At 47.7% G+C, this 16,522-nt stretch overlaps 1 protein-coding gene across 1 annotated transcript in view; it reads left to right on the forward strand.

Annotated features, from left to right (window-relative positions):
* Positions 1 to 1,480: 1,480 nt before the first annotated feature.
* The window catches only part of znf618 (zinc finger protein 618), a 29,244-nt gene continuing 14,202 nt past the window's right edge, over positions 1,481 to 16,522 (forward strand). The window contains 6 exon segments of the mRNA XM_062959142.1: positions 1,481 to 1,798; positions 12,861 to 12,907; positions 13,760 to 14,037; positions 14,224 to 14,301; positions 15,087 to 15,125; positions 15,873 to 15,962. Of these exon segments, the coding sequence (XP_062815212.1) occupies positions 1,688 to 1,798; positions 12,861 to 12,907; positions 13,760 to 14,037; positions 14,224 to 14,301; positions 15,087 to 15,125; positions 15,873 to 15,962 (643 nt within the window). The 5' untranslated portion in view covers positions 1,481 to 1,687.

Raw genomic sequence — 16,522 nt, forward strand, 5'->3', positions numbered from 1 at the left:
TATTATTATTATTATTATTATTATTAGCAGGGGTTGGCTGGCCATCTGTCGGGAGTGTTTTGATGAGGTCCTGCCTGGCCCCGCCCCTTCTCTCCCTGCCTGCTTGGTTCTGGGGGAGGGAGGGGAAGGGGCGGGGCCTTTCTGCCTGGCTCCGCCCCTTCTCCATGCCTGGCTGGTTCCAGTGAAGGGCGTCACGGAGGGGGCGGGGCTTCCCTGGATAGTTCAGTGAAAGAGTGGCGGAGGGGGCGGGGCTTGCCTGCCGGGCCCCGCCCCTTCTCTCCCTGCCTGGCTAGTTCCAGTGAAGAGAGTCACGGAGGGGGCGGGGCTTCCCTGGATAGCTCAGTGAAAGAATGGAAGAGGGGCGGGGCTTTCCTGCCTGGCTCCGCCCCTTCTCTCCCTGCCTGGCTAGTTCCAGTGAAGGGAGAATCACGGAGGGGGCGGGGCCTCACTGGATAATTTAATAAGAGTGGCAGAGGGGCGGGGCTTGTCTGGCTGGCCCCGCCCCTTCTCTCCCTGCCTGGCTAGTTCCAGTGAAGGGAGAATCACGGAGGGGGCGGGGCCTCACTGGATAATTTAATAAGAGTGGCAGAGGGGCGGGGCTTGTCTGGCTGGCCCCGCCCCTTCTCTCCCTGCCTGGCTAGTTCCAGTGAAGGGAGAATCACGGAGGGGGCGGGGCCTCACTGGATAATTTAATAAGAGTGGCAGAGGGGCGTGGCTTTCCTGCCTGGCTCCGCCCCTTCTCTCCCTGCCTGGCTAGTTCCAGTGAAGGGAGAATCACGGAGGGGGCGGGGCCTCACTGGATAATTTAATAAGAGTGGCAGAGGGGCGTGGCTTGCCTGCCTGGCTCCGCCCCTTCTCTCCCTGCCTGGCTAGTTCCAGTGAAGGGAGAATCACGGAGGGGGCGGGGCCTCATTGGATAATTTAATAAGAGTGGCAGAGGGGCGTGGCTTTCCTGCCTGGCTCCGCCCCTTCTCTCCCTGCCTGGCTAGTTCCAGTGAAGGGAGAATCACGGAGGGGGCGGGGCCTCACTGGATAATTTAATAAGAGTGGCAGAGGGGCGGGGCTTGTCTGGCTGGCCCCGCCCCTTCTCTCCCTGCCTGGCTAGTTCCAGTGAAGGGAGAATCACGGAGGGGGCGGGGCCTCACTGGATAATTTAATAAGAGTGGCAGAGGGGCGGGGCTTGCCTGCCTGGCCCCGCCCCTTCTCTCCCTGCCTGGCTAGTTCCAGTGAAGGGAGAATCACGGAGGGGGCGGGGCCTTGCTGGATAATTTAATAAGAGTGGCAGAGGGGCGGGGCTTGTCTGGCTGGCCCCGCCCCTTCTCCCGGGTAGTTCAGTGAGAGTGACAGAAGGGGCGGGGCTTTCCTGCCTGGCCCCGCCCCTTCCCTCTCCCGCCTGATTCTGAGGGAGGCGAGGAGCAGAGGGGCTGGCCCCGCCTCCTTTCTCCCCGCCTGGTTCTGTGGGGGAGGCGAGGGCGGGGCTTGTCTCGGCGGCCCCGCCCCTTCCCCGCTCGGCCCCGCCCTCCCGCGATGGCGGCGCTCTCGGCCGCGGCTCCGGCTCCCGCACGCGCTCCTCGGCGGCCGCCTCCTGCTCAGCCTCCGCAGCAGCGAGCCCTGAGGGAGGCCGAGGCGGAAGGCTAGGCCGCGCGGCCCACTTCCTGAGGGGGGCCTGAGGGAGCGGCGCGCGGCCATGAAGGAGCCCGGCGGGGAAGGCGGTGAGGAGAAAGGCGGGGGCGAAGAGGTGGGCCCGGCCCCGGTCCCGGTCCCCGCCACCCCCCCGGAGGCGCCCCCGTTGCCGCAGGTGAGCCGGGCCCCGGGGGAGGGCGAGGGGAGGGCGGCCGGGGCCTCGTTCCCGTTCCATCCCCGGCTCTTTTCCCCTCAGGAATCGCCTCAGACCGCGGCCGAGTTGGGCGCCCCCTCGAGGCCTCTCTCGACATGGACGGTATTCAAATTGCGGGCAAACAAACAAGCGAGGCATCGGGACAGTTTGGAGGCCTTAAAGCCCCCTCATAGCTCCCTCCTCATCCGGGGACTTTCCTCTGAGGGGGCTCTTTCTCTTTCCAAGTCCCTTTTGTGTGTGTCAGCTTTTAAACTGAACCCAACTTTGCGCTTTTACTCTATTTCTTTGACTATTTTGAGGAGGGGGTTTGTGAGTGAGTAAGCTTCCGGGTCAGAACCACTACTTTGGGAAAAGTGGGGGGGGGGACACGACGAATGAGATCGAGTTTTCCGCGCTGCCTGGCCATGGCTCCAGAAGCACTCTCTCCTGACGTTTCGCCCCTACCTATGGCAGGCATCCTCAGAGATTGTGTGGTCTGTTAGAAACTAAGCAAATGGGTTTTATATATATGTATGGAATGACGTCCAGGGTGGGAGTGTTGTAATTAATCAGTTTGATTAGCATTGAAGAGCTTTGCAGCTTCGAAGCCTGCCTGGGAGATGCTCTTGCAAATGGGAAATGCTTTTATAAATGGCAATTTGAATTTGGGTGGGGGGGCTTTAAGCCTCGCGTGGCGGGAAAGCAGCTTAGGACACGCCCCTTTTGGGGGGGTCGCTTTTGGAGACCCCCCCTTTCCAGTTTCCTTGCAGAAGGGCTTTTGTTCCAAGAGAGAGAGAAGGGATCAATATACAGAAATATATATATATGTGTGTGTGTATGTGTATATATGGCTTCCTTGCCTTGCCTTGAGGCCCCTCCCTCTTCCTCCCCCCGGAAAAAAAACCCAGGTCCAATCTCTTTCTAAAAGAGTTTTGTGCAAAAATATAACCTCCCCATTTCCTTTTATGCAGAATAGCAAAAAAATAGGCAAAGAAACTTGCAGGAATGAAGTTGCATTTTTTTCAAACAAAAAAATTAAAATAAATTGCAAAATTAAATCAAGTTTTTTTGAAAAACGAAATTTCCCCTTGTGGGTTTAATTTTGTGATTAAATTTCTCCCTTTTGTGACGAAACACTGAATTTCCCCCCCTCCTCGTCAGCCTTGACCAGATTTGTATTATTTTTAGAATTTGTCTCCTTTCTGTATATATGTTGGTGTGAAATTTGCAAAATCATTTTACTCCTTTGCCTGCTCTGTGCTTTTTTTTTTCTTTTCCTTTTCTGTTTTGCATTTTCGAAATGAGAGAGACCAGAGGATCTTAATGTGAAAGGTTCTGTCTAAAGTCAGGAAAATTTCACTCTAAAAGGAGAGACTTCTGCATCTGGAGCAGAAAAACACAAAAAATAAAAAAGGGGAAAAGGGGCCGAATTTGAAGGAGGAAAAAGAGCAAATCTTGCAGAGCCTCCCCTTTAAAATGGGAACAAAATATCAAGATGGCCGACGGAAACAGCTGCAGCAAAAAGGAATTTCAAAAGGGCATTTTCTTTGGGGAAACGATTTTCTGCAGCTTAAATCCCTTTTTCCAAACCCAGGGACCTCAATTCAAACAAATGTCTTAGGAAATTGAGAATTTTTGTTTTGTTTCTAAGTCTGATTTTTTTTAAAAAAATTAAATAAAAAATTCAGAATTTGGAAGGAAATCCTGAGAAAAAGTTGGTGCTTTTGCTCATTTTGTTTTAATTGCTGCCTGGATTGACATTTAATTGGATTTGAGTGGTAATTTCTGTGTTGATTTTTTTGGGAGGGGGGCTGCAATTGCAGATTTTGTCTCCGACCAATCGGGTCCCCCCCTTCCTTCCACCCACCCACCCCCTTTTCAGGAGGGGAGGGGGCCGCTGGGCATCATGGAAGCTTCTGGAACAACAGTAAAACAAAAACAATTTTCACAAACAGACTGGTGTCTTTGGATTTTTTTAAAACTTAAGGGAAAAAATCCAACCTGGTGAATTTTATTTTATTTTTTTGGACAGAAAAATAAAAAAGAGAAAAAAGGGCCACACTTTCAGAAATATTTAAAAAGGGGAGGGGGAGGGAATTTGTAATTGGCACTGGGTCCAGCAGACTGGACCGGACTGGTTTCGGGTGGCTGGTTTCCTGCAACAGGTTTTGATGAAGGGCCAAGCCGTGGCATGGGATGGCTGGGGGGGACGCCATGGACGGACGCAGATCTCAAATTTCCAATTAAAAATAAATAATTTGCGTCACGTGACGGGTGACTTTGGCTGTTTGCTCGCCTGCCTGCCTCTCCCTGCTCTTGCCTTTGAAAGATCTGCAGGAATTTGAGGAGGGGGGGGCTCAGGGAGAGAGCGCTTGGCCGAAGAGGAGGAGGAGAGGGAGGGGGCTCCTGCCTTTTGCCTATTTTTGAGGGGGGGGGAATCCATTTGGCTCCAGAGCAGGAGGAGGAGGAGGAGGTGGCGTCCCCCTTGCTGCTGTGCCACGGAGGAGAAGCCATGTTGGATTTCCTTAGGATGCTTCATGTTTTAGAGACAGCTGTGACAGAAGAGGCAACATAAAAACTGGGAAAGTTGGCAGCCCCCTCCCCATAAATGCAGGGTCTGTCTGTAAATGCATTAAGGGAGTCTTTCCTTGAACTGTTTTGCACATTCTTTCTCTGTTTCAAGGCTGTGCCGTTTGCAGCATTGACCTTCCTAGGAGGAATCGGTGCCCGAAAGACCCAGAGCAGACCCTTGGAAGGAGGGGGCTCCCCTTTGCCACCCACCCCATTTCCCCAGCGCAGAGAGAAAGAAGGAAGGAAGCCCTGCATAGGACTTGTGGGTTCACGGCTGTATATTTGCATTCGGCCCCGTGCAACCCTGAGTTCCTTGACGTGACCCTTTGCTTATTCGTCTGTACAGACATCAAGTAAGGTGGCCTACCTTCCTGGGTTGTTGGGCCAACTGCAGATAGAAATCCTATGGGACCCCAAGGGCTAGCTAGACCGTAGTCGATGTCCTAGTATTTATTATTAACTATCACAAAAATCACCAATGACTTCAAAGTATTCATTTTTCATAGCAATTATTAGAGCTACTTCAGATACCAATATCTTTATGTTATATTTAAATGTAATGGTTCATATTGTTGTTATCAAAGCCAACATAGTTGTATCGTTTTCGAGGGAGGTTACCTCTGCCCCACTCTCCTCTTGGTCATTTTTCCAAGTCTCAAATTATGGGGTTAGGATTATTTATTTCCTGTCTTTTTTCAAGGAATCTTACGAAAGTGAGTGGAGATCGGAATAGAAGCCTGCATCTCTAAAACTTTCCACTCTCAATTGAATTAAAAGTGGCTCATCAGCATGCGCATAAAAAATAATGATTGCATATTTAGTATGAGCCCTGTATCCACTGGGGATACCTTCCTGAATGTCCCGTAGAAAGAAGAAGCCTTGAATAATTATCATGAGTGACTTCTGCCGGAGGTTAACATGGAGCTGCCCTGGAGGACCTAGAACATTCCTAGAGAGGACTGTAAGGCCCTGCAGCGGAAGCCTGCCATAGAATTACCTGGTCGACCTAGAAGGATTTTTTTTATTGGATACCATGAAAGCGGCATAACTCCTCAACAACAACCAAGCCAAGCGTACAGACCCTTCTCAGTCACCTCATTTGGAGGGACAGAATGCTTCACTGATGGCCAAAATCACTGAATCCTTAGGAACATCTATCTAGGAATATCTATCTCAATCATTCTTTGACAAGGGTCCTGGATTGACAGTGTTTGTGATTAAGGGAGACTTAAGTGTCATCTCTAAATAAACACCTCTGAAAAAGGGGTGTATCTTAGAATTGTGGGTGTATCTTACCTATTTTTGTTGTTGTTGGTGGTGGTGATGGAAACAGGGTGTATCTTAACAGTAGAAGAAATATGTTAATTTGGGAAATGGACTCGCATACCAGAAAGGGGAGTACAGCTTTTCTTTGCATCCGTTTAAACCTTGCTCTTGCATGTTCGGGAGGACAATATGTTGGGGACCAGGAGCATTCTGGAAAATGTAGAATTGGAAAATGCTCCAGTGCCCTAAATAGAGCACAGCCTGAGTTTGCATGCTTATTTTACTGATATTTACCAAGCAAAACTTTTAAAAGTCCCAGCAGCCCGTGCATATTGGCAGGGATGCCTTTGGGTTAAAGGTAGGCATGGCCTCTGGCCCATCCTGTCGCTAGGCTTGACCTTAGAGCCTGGCTTTCCTCTCCGAGGGCCAGTTTAGGGACCCAGTCAGGCTCTGACCGGATGAGGAGTGGTCAGTGGGGCAAGTGCTTTTTAAATTTCAGAACTCTGCTCCTCTGTCAGACCAAGCTGATGGAATACATTAGTTCCTAAAAGGAAACTGAGGCAGGAAACCAGGTCTGGGAATGGCCTCAGAGTCTCAGGTGCAGCTTGCCCACTACCTGGTTTTTAGAAATAAGGTCATGGGATTCAATATTGTATTCTTTATTTTAAAAGGGAATGTCCCATAATCCATTTCCCCTGAAGCTTTCTGTTATGTATATATCAATGAAAGACTAGGGCCTAAAATGTGACCATTTTTACTTTGGCCTCAGGACCAGGAAGTGGAGGGTTTTCTTCAGTGGGCTTCAGTCTCTGGGGCGCGATCCCCCGTAACTTCCCACCGAATGCAATAATACTCTTCTGCGTCTTCTCTCTGCGCTTGCGCTGACAGAAGCCTCTGCCTTTGCTCTTAACAGACAGTTGAATCAATTTTTGATTATGGAGATTCCAGAGTCTGCTGTAAACATCAATGGAAATGGGTGCTTTCAACAAACAAACGAAAAAATTCTTTTAAATTTTTAATTTCCTTTTTCTCTTTTGAGGGTTTGGAACTGTAGCCTGTTTTTTTGTTTTTGTTTTGTTTTCATTTACAGTTCTACAACAATGTACGAATTTGTAAAATATGAACACAATAAATGAAATCTTTTAAAATATCATTTTTTAGAAAGGGAAGAAAAAAATTCTATCAGCGGAAACATTATTTGATGGCTGCGAGGAACAGTTGAGTAGCGAGAAAGAAACACGTGGAAGCATTGGCTCAGCTCCAGGAAGGCAGGGGTCTTGCTCCCAGGTTTGGTCCTTAAGGGGGCTTTTTATGGCGTTTGTTATGGAGGAATGGCTGGGGGGGGACGACCGCTAACCAGGCCTCCTTCCCCTATTGATTTTGGGCAGGGGCTCAGGGTATCTGCCTTTCTCTGTCATAGCAGAAGAAGGAAGGAGTGTAGCAAGGCAATTATAGTTCCTCGAGTCTCATGCACCACCATGATCCCCTGCTCACCTTCCTGGGAGCAAGCATCCTTAGACTCCACGGGACTTTACTTCTGAATCAGATGTAGGCCTGCACTTTGTTTTGAAACAAGCTGTCATTGAATTGGGTTTTTAGGCCTGTAAAGCCTCTTTGGTGAAGCAGAGGGGCTGGGCCCAGTGCTGAGCAAATCAGTGGTGGAAACTATTGGATTTACAGAGCCGTTTCTATCAATATTGTAGGCGCCGAAGGTCTGGGCGCCATGTGAAGCAAGCGGGGCTGCCGGGAGGGTGCAAAAGGGGCTTCCTCCATCCAGCGCGCCCACCTTGACCGCTGCCATGGAACACACTCCACCGCCACAGAACCAGGACCTCTTTGCCCTTCTGGATGGTCTGTCTCGGTCAGATGGTGCCAAACAGGGTTTGAGAATGACCACAGACTTATCTAAGTCATCTGTGTCTCCTCCTTCTGCCAAAACTGGGGCGCAGCTCAGAGCAAGATTAGTTTCAGCAAGGTACACACAGAGCGATAAGAATGCATTCTGTTAGAACACAAGGCTCCCCCGGTTTCTGCACAATCCAATCCCTTGCTCCAAGTCACTTCAACAGACATGGGTGTTAAGAGTACCTTCCTCCTCATCGTCATTAAAAGCCCCACTGAATTACAATTTTAAACATCCTTTCATGTTTCTTGGCAGGGGGTTGGACTGGATAACCCATGAGGTCTCTTCCAACTCTATTATTCTATGATTCTAGGGGAGGGGGCCATTCTAACCCCCTCTGGAGAAAAGACCCTACTTGGGAGGGCATTGGGGTGTGTTTACCTTAACGTGTTTGCTCAGTTGTAATTTTTGGAATCTTGTGCCTGTGGTTCCTTGGGGGCCCTGCCCCACTTGTGCCCAGCAGTAGATAGCTGTGAGCAGTGAGCCCTGTGTTGCTTCCTCTTACAAGGCAGAGGCTGCCTTCAGTTTTTAATGTGAAAAGTCAGTAAACCATTGCAAATGGACCTGGCCTTCCTATATTTATTTCTGTTGAATAATATCAAAGAGGCATTTACAAACCTGTCCTTTGTGGGAGCTATAGGATGGAGAGGGGCTCCAGGTGCCTGACCCTTGAGGGGATTGGGGAAATTCTGGGTCTCCTGGCTTGGCTTGAGTCACTTCGTGTCCTTATGATGTCACCAAGCACTGCAAGATGCTCATTATCCAAAATAGCAAACGCTTAACAGGAGTAATTGTTTTCCGCTTCAATTTTTTAAAGTGTGCTTAATCCTTTTGGCCTCTTAAAGCCGGCGTGACGTTGCCCAGGGCATGCTGCCTGTCATGTCTTCTTCTGCTGGGATTTGTTCTTTGAAGGAGGAAGTTCTTTGGTGCAGGTGGAAATTCCCTTTCCCTTAAGCGAGGTTTTTTTTTTAAAAGGTCCTTTGGGGAACCCTGAACAAGGAGAATGGGGTTGCGGAGGATGCTCTTTGCATTTGGATAGATAGAGAGGGTGTCTCTGTTTCCAGGTTTGGATCCAGACTGAGTCCTCTCACAGCAGCCCCATAGAACCCAATAGGAATGGTCCATTAGCCTCGTGTCATTGGGGTTTTGCCTAGTCTCCTCAGATACAGTTGAAACAGAAAACTATGTTATTAATGCCAAAAGCAATGCAACAGGAATTCCACCTGATTCTGGCTGATCCAAAATGTGTGATTTCCGTGTTGCTCCTTTGTTTTGCACGCATCTCCCTTTCCAGGTTTTACATGCCATTGCAAACTCCGGTTTTCTAAAGTGAAAATAGAATTCCATTTTTTTCCCTTTTGGTAAACTTTGAGACTGCGTATTTTTATCCTTTCTTGGAAATTAATCGCAGGGTATTTATAGCTTTGTGGTTGGCGGAAAGGAGTTATTTTGCGACAAGGATTTCTCAGATTTCCACATTCAGCCTGACTTTTCCCTGCTCTTTTTCTAAAAACTGCCATCTTTGTCTTTTGTTGCCCTATAATTTTTCTTCATCTGCCTTGGGAGTTAACGTGAAGAAAAACATAGTGCCTCGTAGATTCGTTTTCTGAAACTAATGCAAGACCTTCCATACTTTCTACTGCCATTCTGTAGGAAGAGAAAGCTCTGCCTATATATTGCTCAGGACATTATAGGGTTGTATTTGGAGGGGTTGCCCAGTTGTTTGGGTGTAAGGCCAATAGATATGATAGCCTCCTATCTATCATGTACATGTATCTAGCTCAGTCATATCTATCATCACTCTCTTATATCAAATCTTTTGCTATATACAGTAGAGTCTCACTTATCCAACATAAACGGGCCAGCAGAATGTTGGATAAGCGAATATGTTGGATAACAAGGAGAGATTAAGGAGAAGCCTATTCAATGTCAAATTAGGTTATGATTTTACAAATTAAGCACCAAAACATCATGTTATACAACAAATTTGGCAGAAAAAGTAGTTCAATATGCAGTAATGCTACGTAGTAATTACTGTATTTACGAATTTAGCACCAAAATATCACGATGTATTGAAAACATTGACTACAAAAATGTGTTGGATAATCCAGAACGTTGGATAAGCGAATGTTGGATAAGTGAGACTCTACTGTATCTTACCTCATTATAATTCTGTTCTGAATTTTACTAGGCCCTTCTTATTATTGCTGCTGCAGTTCCCCCACCTATGAAGTTGACTGAATTGTATTGGTGGTTGTTTGATATTTTTACTGATGTATTAACTCTTGTTTTATTACCTTACTAGCTGTGCCCGGCCACGCGTTGCTGTGGCAAAGTGGTGGTGGTATCGGTTAAAACTTGTTGTGGAATTTTTATTTGACGTTATTTGTATTTTTTTAAAATTAATTTTACTGTCACTAATCTTTTTTATTTATTATATTTTATTATTTTGTTGTATTATTTTTAGTCATTTTGTTATAGTATTTTATTGTATTAATTATTTTAGTGTTTTTTATAATTTTTTATTGTATTATTTGTATTTATTTTTTTATCATTATTTTATTAACACTGGGCTGAGTGGGTTGCTAGGAGACCAAGTGGGCGGAGCTTAGCCTTGTAACTGGCAGCAATTGGATAAAAACTATTATTCCTCTCCCTCTAATTAGGAATTTATTTTTCTTTTCTTTTTGTTGTATCAACCTAGAGGCATGGGTGAGGGGTTGTGATGTCAATTTTCGAGGTTGTGGGGTGTTTACTTTTGTTGTTTTGTCCGCTGCCGTGATGCCATCACTCTTTTATATATATAGATTGTGTTTTAACCTGTGTATATTGTGCTAATGTTTTTATGTTGTTACTTTTGTGAACTATGTTGACCGGGCCTTGCCCCATGTGAGCCGCCTCGAGTCCCCATGGGGAGATGGTGGCAGGGTATAAATAAAGTTTTATTATTATTATTATTATTATTATTATTATTATTATTATTATATATCTGACTGGATGGCCATCTATCGGGATGGATTGGATGGTGATCTTCCTGGTAGAAGAGGATTAGGTTGGCTTGCCCTTTTCAACTAGAATTCTATAGCTATCATATACATATATCTATCTCAATCATATCTGTCTATCATATCTCTCATATCTTTTTATTTATTTATTTATTTGCTACATTTATATGCTGCCCTTCTCACCCCGAAGGGGACTCAGAGCGGCTTACAAATTAAATTTACATACAATATTATATTATTAGCATAGTACAATACTGGTAATAAATTACTATATTGTACTGTACAAATATATTGTAATATTATTAGTAATATTACATGTAAAATATAATGTATAATTAATATTATTATATTGTATTATTAGTATTATATTGTATTACTTATCAAATTTGTTGCCATCTATTTATGGCGGGATGGCCACCTGTTGGGGAGGATTGGATGGTGTTCTTCCTGGCAGAAGGGGATCAGACTGGATGGCCCTTGGGGTCCCTTCCAACTGTAGGATTCTGTGATTATATGGGTCCAAGGCCATGGAGTACCCGCTGCGTTCAGGCCTTCTTGGGTCCATTTCAAGGAAGCAGCGAGACATGGGCCATTGCGTGTGTGTTTGTATGAGTGTTTGATTTGGCTGCTTCCCAGTCCTCTGGTTTTGGTGATAAGTTACGTATTCCGGTTAATAATAGTTCAGCAGGTTCCCACCTGAGCTCCCCCAGGCGCTGTTGGGAGGCTGGTTACTTTTTAACTTGCCAGATCTGGAACTTCATCCTTGTCAAGAGTTTGTTTTGGTAAAGATTCCACATGGCCAGGAGGAAGACCCGACGGGAATGGATTAAGCAACTGAGGGGGAAAGGGAAAGGCCCTGAGGCTGTTAGGAATTGTGGGAGTTGAAGTCCAAAACACCCAAAGGGAGGGCCCGAGTTTGCCCATCCCTGTTCTAGCCTTTGAAGAAGGTCAGTATAGGATGGGGAGCATGGTATACATTTGTGTCTTTTCAGACAAATATTAGAATGATTTAAAATAGATTAGAAATAAACCAATTTTGAGAGAACAAGAGAAGAATTTGAATCACTATTTTGTGATCATGATGAGACTTTGATTGCCCCAAAATGGCAGCAAACCTGGGGTCAAGCGTGGGGCGGGACTTCCTCTTGACCGATGTCCGCCTGATCTGGGCTCCGTCCTTTTATGCGGCTGGGAAATCTTGTTTGTGTCGCATTGAAATAATAACTGAAATTACCATTTCTTGCTCTCTCTTTTCTTTCTTTCCGTTATTGGCATTCCTTTCAGATTTCAAAATTGCGCCAATGCACTGGAAGTGACCTCTATAACTTTTTAAATTAAGAATTTATGCTGTCTTGAAATTTATGAAATATTTCAGCATGAAAGGAGGGGTTCTTTTTCCCCCTCAGGAAAATTGGACAATAAATCACCCGGCTTTCGATTTACTGCCTTGCGGCGGCCAGAAACAGGATTGTTTTCTCCCCGTTTCTTCCTTCCTTTCTTTCTGGGGGGAACGTAATCGCATCAGGCAGCTTAGCCTCTGTCCTCCCACTCTCTAGAATTTTTAATTTTAGCTGTTTCTGCTTGGATTTATTTCCAATATTCCAGCTTGGCTTTTCAATTTCCTCAGTTATTAAATTTTAATTCAGCGCATTAGCATTTAAATTAAAAAAGGGGGTTATTTTATCGAACTCGTTTCCCTCGCAGCCCCTGAATTGGCTGGTTTTTGCCGTTTGCGCACACAAAAAACGTGAAATGTGCCCAGACTCCTGACGTACATTTACACAAATTCTGAAATAAAAAAAATTGAGGTTTGAAATAATATTGTGTTTGAGAAAAGACAGACCTAGATATTGAATAGATAGATGTAGAGTAGTGCAGTAGGGTCGGGTTTTTTTTTGAGAGGGGGAAGGGGCTGAATTTAAAATTCAAAGCAGTTGCATGAAAACACAAATTGATCAGCAAAGATTTATCAGCTCAATGGATATTTGTTGCTGCTGCTGCAAATAAGGGGCCAATGTTGTGCCATTTTGTCTTGATGGTCAGTGTGGACGAAGGGCCGCCTTCACTACCCCTCTATTCTGCCTTGGTCTGACCAAGTGTGGATATTATAGAAGCTCAAGGGGCAGCGCCTGGGATTTCTGCTGCCCTTGAGTCCTTCCTTGTCTCCTTGTTTTGTTTCTGCACTCAAAACATGGGTGCTGTATTCTCTGCAACATTTCCAAAGTCTTTCAGTGTTTCCGAGGGGACTTTTATTGGCTTCCATGAAATCTAACCTGGTCCCCCTTTTTCTCTTTCCCAGACCGAAGGGAGCGGCAGCAGTGTTGGGACCAGGTCCTCCACCAGCCGGTAGGTGATGCTTTGGGATTGCTGGGAATCTTCTCCTGCGTCTGGGGCGGTCTGCTCAGTCCCATTCAGTGGTTTAAGATACAGGGTAGGGCTTCAAGATTTTCCCTATTTCAAGAGGGTACTCTATGGGGGCAGAGAGGTGGGTCAGTCTCATGCAATAAGCTCTGCCACTTTCAGGACCCCCCATGAGTTGGACTGGTGAACACTGGGGTTTTGTGTAATGTAAACTTTTATTACGGTCAATGACCAGCTCATATCAAGGGCACCCAGTCCCGTACATCCATATGAAATCCGAGAGGTTATATACTTCACAATTAATAAAACTCCTATAAAACTAAATCATTGACAAAATTTAAAATCTAGGCTAAAAACTTCAACATTAATAAAAACCATTATAAAATTGAATCCTTGACAAAATTTAAAATCTAGGCTGAAGATCATATACCAGTACCATTAAGACCCAACTCAACTGTGAGTTGAGCTGGGGTTTTGTGGTTTAAGCGTATGGTGAGAACAACCACTCTGTGATCACAGCGCAGAGAGCATTCCGTACGGGCTTTGTGCTTGGTCGAAATGCATCTGTATCAGATCGGAAAACAAGAGATGCTATTCAGAGATAGCCTGCCTCTAAACCTGGAGGATCCACTTGTCTCCTTCTAATGTCTCGGGGATGTTCCTGACATGGCTGATGAGGAGAGGGGCCTTGAGGGTGGCCCTGCCCTGTTTTTTTCCTGGCTAGTGAGAGGAAACCTTCTGGCCTGCTTTGCTCTGTCAGTCAGTCCTTGAGTGCCAGGGAAGCGCCATTGCCCACCACGTTTGACGCCAGGCCCTTCCCTTTTGACCCCATCCCAGGGAGCGCCTGAAGCGGACCCAGAAAAGCATGAAGGCGGAGGGCTCTGAGGCAACCCCTTCCCAGCCCCATTCACCTGAGAAGGAGGCGGTGGGAACAACCATGTCCCCAGAGGTGAAGGTGAAGACGGAGCTCCCCGACGACTACGTCCAGGAGGTGGTCTGGCAGGATGATGGCAGCGGTGCCAAAGAGCCCAAGAAGGGCCTGAAGGACGGGACTGGAGAGGTGCCGGCAGAGATCTGCGTAGTGATCGGAGGGGTGCGCAATCAGCAGACGCTCGGTAAGCCAGGCCCCTGGCCACCTTTTCTAGTCTTCTCCCTGCCTGTGTTAAAGAGTCACGGTCAGAAATCCCAATGTAGGGTTCCCGTAAGGTTAAGCCCTTCAAAGTGCTTTGGTTTTAGGGACTTGGATTGTGGCTGTTAGCGCTGCTTGAATCTCATCTCGTCTGCGTTTTCTTTTTCCCCAGGATCTTATGAGTGTGGCATCTGTGGAAAGAAATACAAGTATTACAATTGTTTTCAGACCCACGTTCGCGCACACAGAGGTAACGCCCTGGACTTTTTACTTGCACTACGCTTTGTTCCTCCCCAAACCTGGTGCATTCCTTGCGCTTGGGATTCCAAGGTTATACTGAGACAGGGACTGTGCTCATGATCTGGCTCCCAAGATGTTCCTCCTTTGCAAAAGCCTCAGTAGAAGAGCACATCCTTCTGTTAGAGCTGACTAAACACCTCGCAAGACAGAGAGCGAGCTTCGGAGCTCAGAGGAAGGCTCAGTCAACAAAATTCCAAAAAGGGGACGGGGAGGAGGAGAGAGAGACAAAGCTGGGCCTCTTAGGAAAGTCCCCAAAGCTGTAATTGAGGGCAGTCTTTAGGCGGAGCGCTGGAAGGTCGGGAAGGGGCTGTGCTGCACCTGCAGAAAGGCTCCTAGGGCCCCAAAGATGGGATCCTTGGCAGATCTCTCCTGCCAAAGAAGAAGCGGTTGAGACCCACTTTGACCCAGGTCACAAAGCTGAAGCTGGGAGAAGGTGGCTGCCTCTTGGCCACAAAGCAGATGTGAAGCAGGCCCTTGATTTTCCTGGTGCCTTGATGGGCTTGTGCCTTGTTGGCCAGGACCCACCTCAATGTGAGGAGCGCAGGGAGGCCCGGATGTCCTAGTGGAGAGGCTAACCCACCACCTGTGCAAATTACTCAAATGACGTAGATCTGCAGAGTCTCTTCCGCACCCTTCTGCTGTTGCAAGGGGGCTGCCTATCCTTAGTGTGGTTTCCAATGTGCTGTACAGACTTGCAATGTAGCCGTTCTAAAGCGAGGCTTTCTCTCTGCGTAGACACGGAAGCCACGTCGGGCGAAGGAGCCTCCCAAGGCAGTAAGTACCATCCGTCTTCCTGTCTGTCTGCCTGCCTGCAGGGGAGAAAGGGGCGCAGGTGTTTAGGGGGGCTTTGGGGCCGGAGCAGGAGTCACGCCGCTGGACGCGGGGTGCTTGCTCCCTCCCCAAAGGCTCTAGGGCTGCCCCGTGCCCTCTTTCTCTCTCTCGCTCTCCTCCCTTGCTGCCCACCGATTGGCTGAAAAGAGACGTGCATGTGGCGCGTGTGGCTCCGCCAAGGGGGCTTGCATCAGAGGAGGCTGGCCCTTGGCCCCTTCCAAACAGCCGCTGGCCCTCCTTGGCTCCTTTGGCTGCTCTGGGAGGATTCAGTAGGAAGAACCTCCTGAGCTCCGTGGAGGAATGAGGGCATGTTGAGTTATGGTGTTTTCGTTTTGCATCTTTGTCTCACTCTTCACCAGAGGGCACTGCTGCATGAACATAGAACAAGGCACATTATGCAGAATATGGGGCTAAGTGGCCAGGCAGCAAAATGGCTGGCCAGCAAATGTGACATGAGCAGCAGGCAGGTGGATACGGACACCTGGGTGATAGCCTTCTACCTAAACGCCCGTCTGTTTGTCAGGGAATGGCCCACTTAGTCCTATTGGCCCCCTTTTCCTCTTTATGGGGTCACTGACCACATCCCTAGCCATAGAGGCTGGTTTTGGGGAGGGTGGGGGTTGAAACAGATGCAGCCGCAGTGTGCAGAGAAGGGTCCTCTTCGATCATGGCTCCTCTCTCTCCTTGCAGACAACTTCCGTTACACCTGTGACATCTGCGGGAAGAAGTACAAGTACTACAGCTGTTTCCAGGAGCACCGAGACCTGCATGCCGTGGACGGTGAGGGTTGGGTGGGTTCAGTGAGGCCCAAAGCCACAGATGAGGGTCTGGGGGGGGGGGGTGCTGGGCGGACCACGCTTTCTCCAGAGCCCCAGGAGGAGGAGGAGGTGGCCAGAAGTAATCCCAATCTAGGTTGGATTGGGGTTTGGAGCAAGCAGCCGGAAGCAGAAAGAACGCTTGGGCATGTTCCCCCCAAACTGCCTTGCTGCAAAGCACTGACCCGGATTGCTGCCCAAAGCCTCTGGTTGGGTTTGGCCCATGCAGGGCAGCGTCGTTAGTTCTAAATTAAAGACTAAATGGGGTCAGTCCTGGCTTGTCCTTGGATGGGACATCACCAAGAAATCCCAAACAAGGTAGGCTAAATCTCAGGGGAAGGAACTGTAAGAGCCCTTCTGAAAAACCTTAGGAAGGTCATCCTAATGGACGGGGCACAGAGCGAATGGGAAGGGAATGGATCCAGCTGTATCTGGACTGGGAAACGGAGGAGGAGACGTGATGCAGGCAGGAGGCTTTGCGGCAGTGGAGACGCCTGCTCAGCTCTCTCCTGCTTCTTTCCTCTG

Source organism: Anolis carolinensis, unplaced genomic scaffold (assembly GCF_035594765.1).
Source record: "Anolis carolinensis isolate JA03-04 unplaced genomic scaffold, rAnoCar3.1.pri scaffold_7, whole genome shotgun sequence".
Taxonomy (NCBI): Eukaryota; Metazoa; Chordata; class Lepidosauria; order Squamata; family Dactyloidae; genus Anolis; species Anolis carolinensis.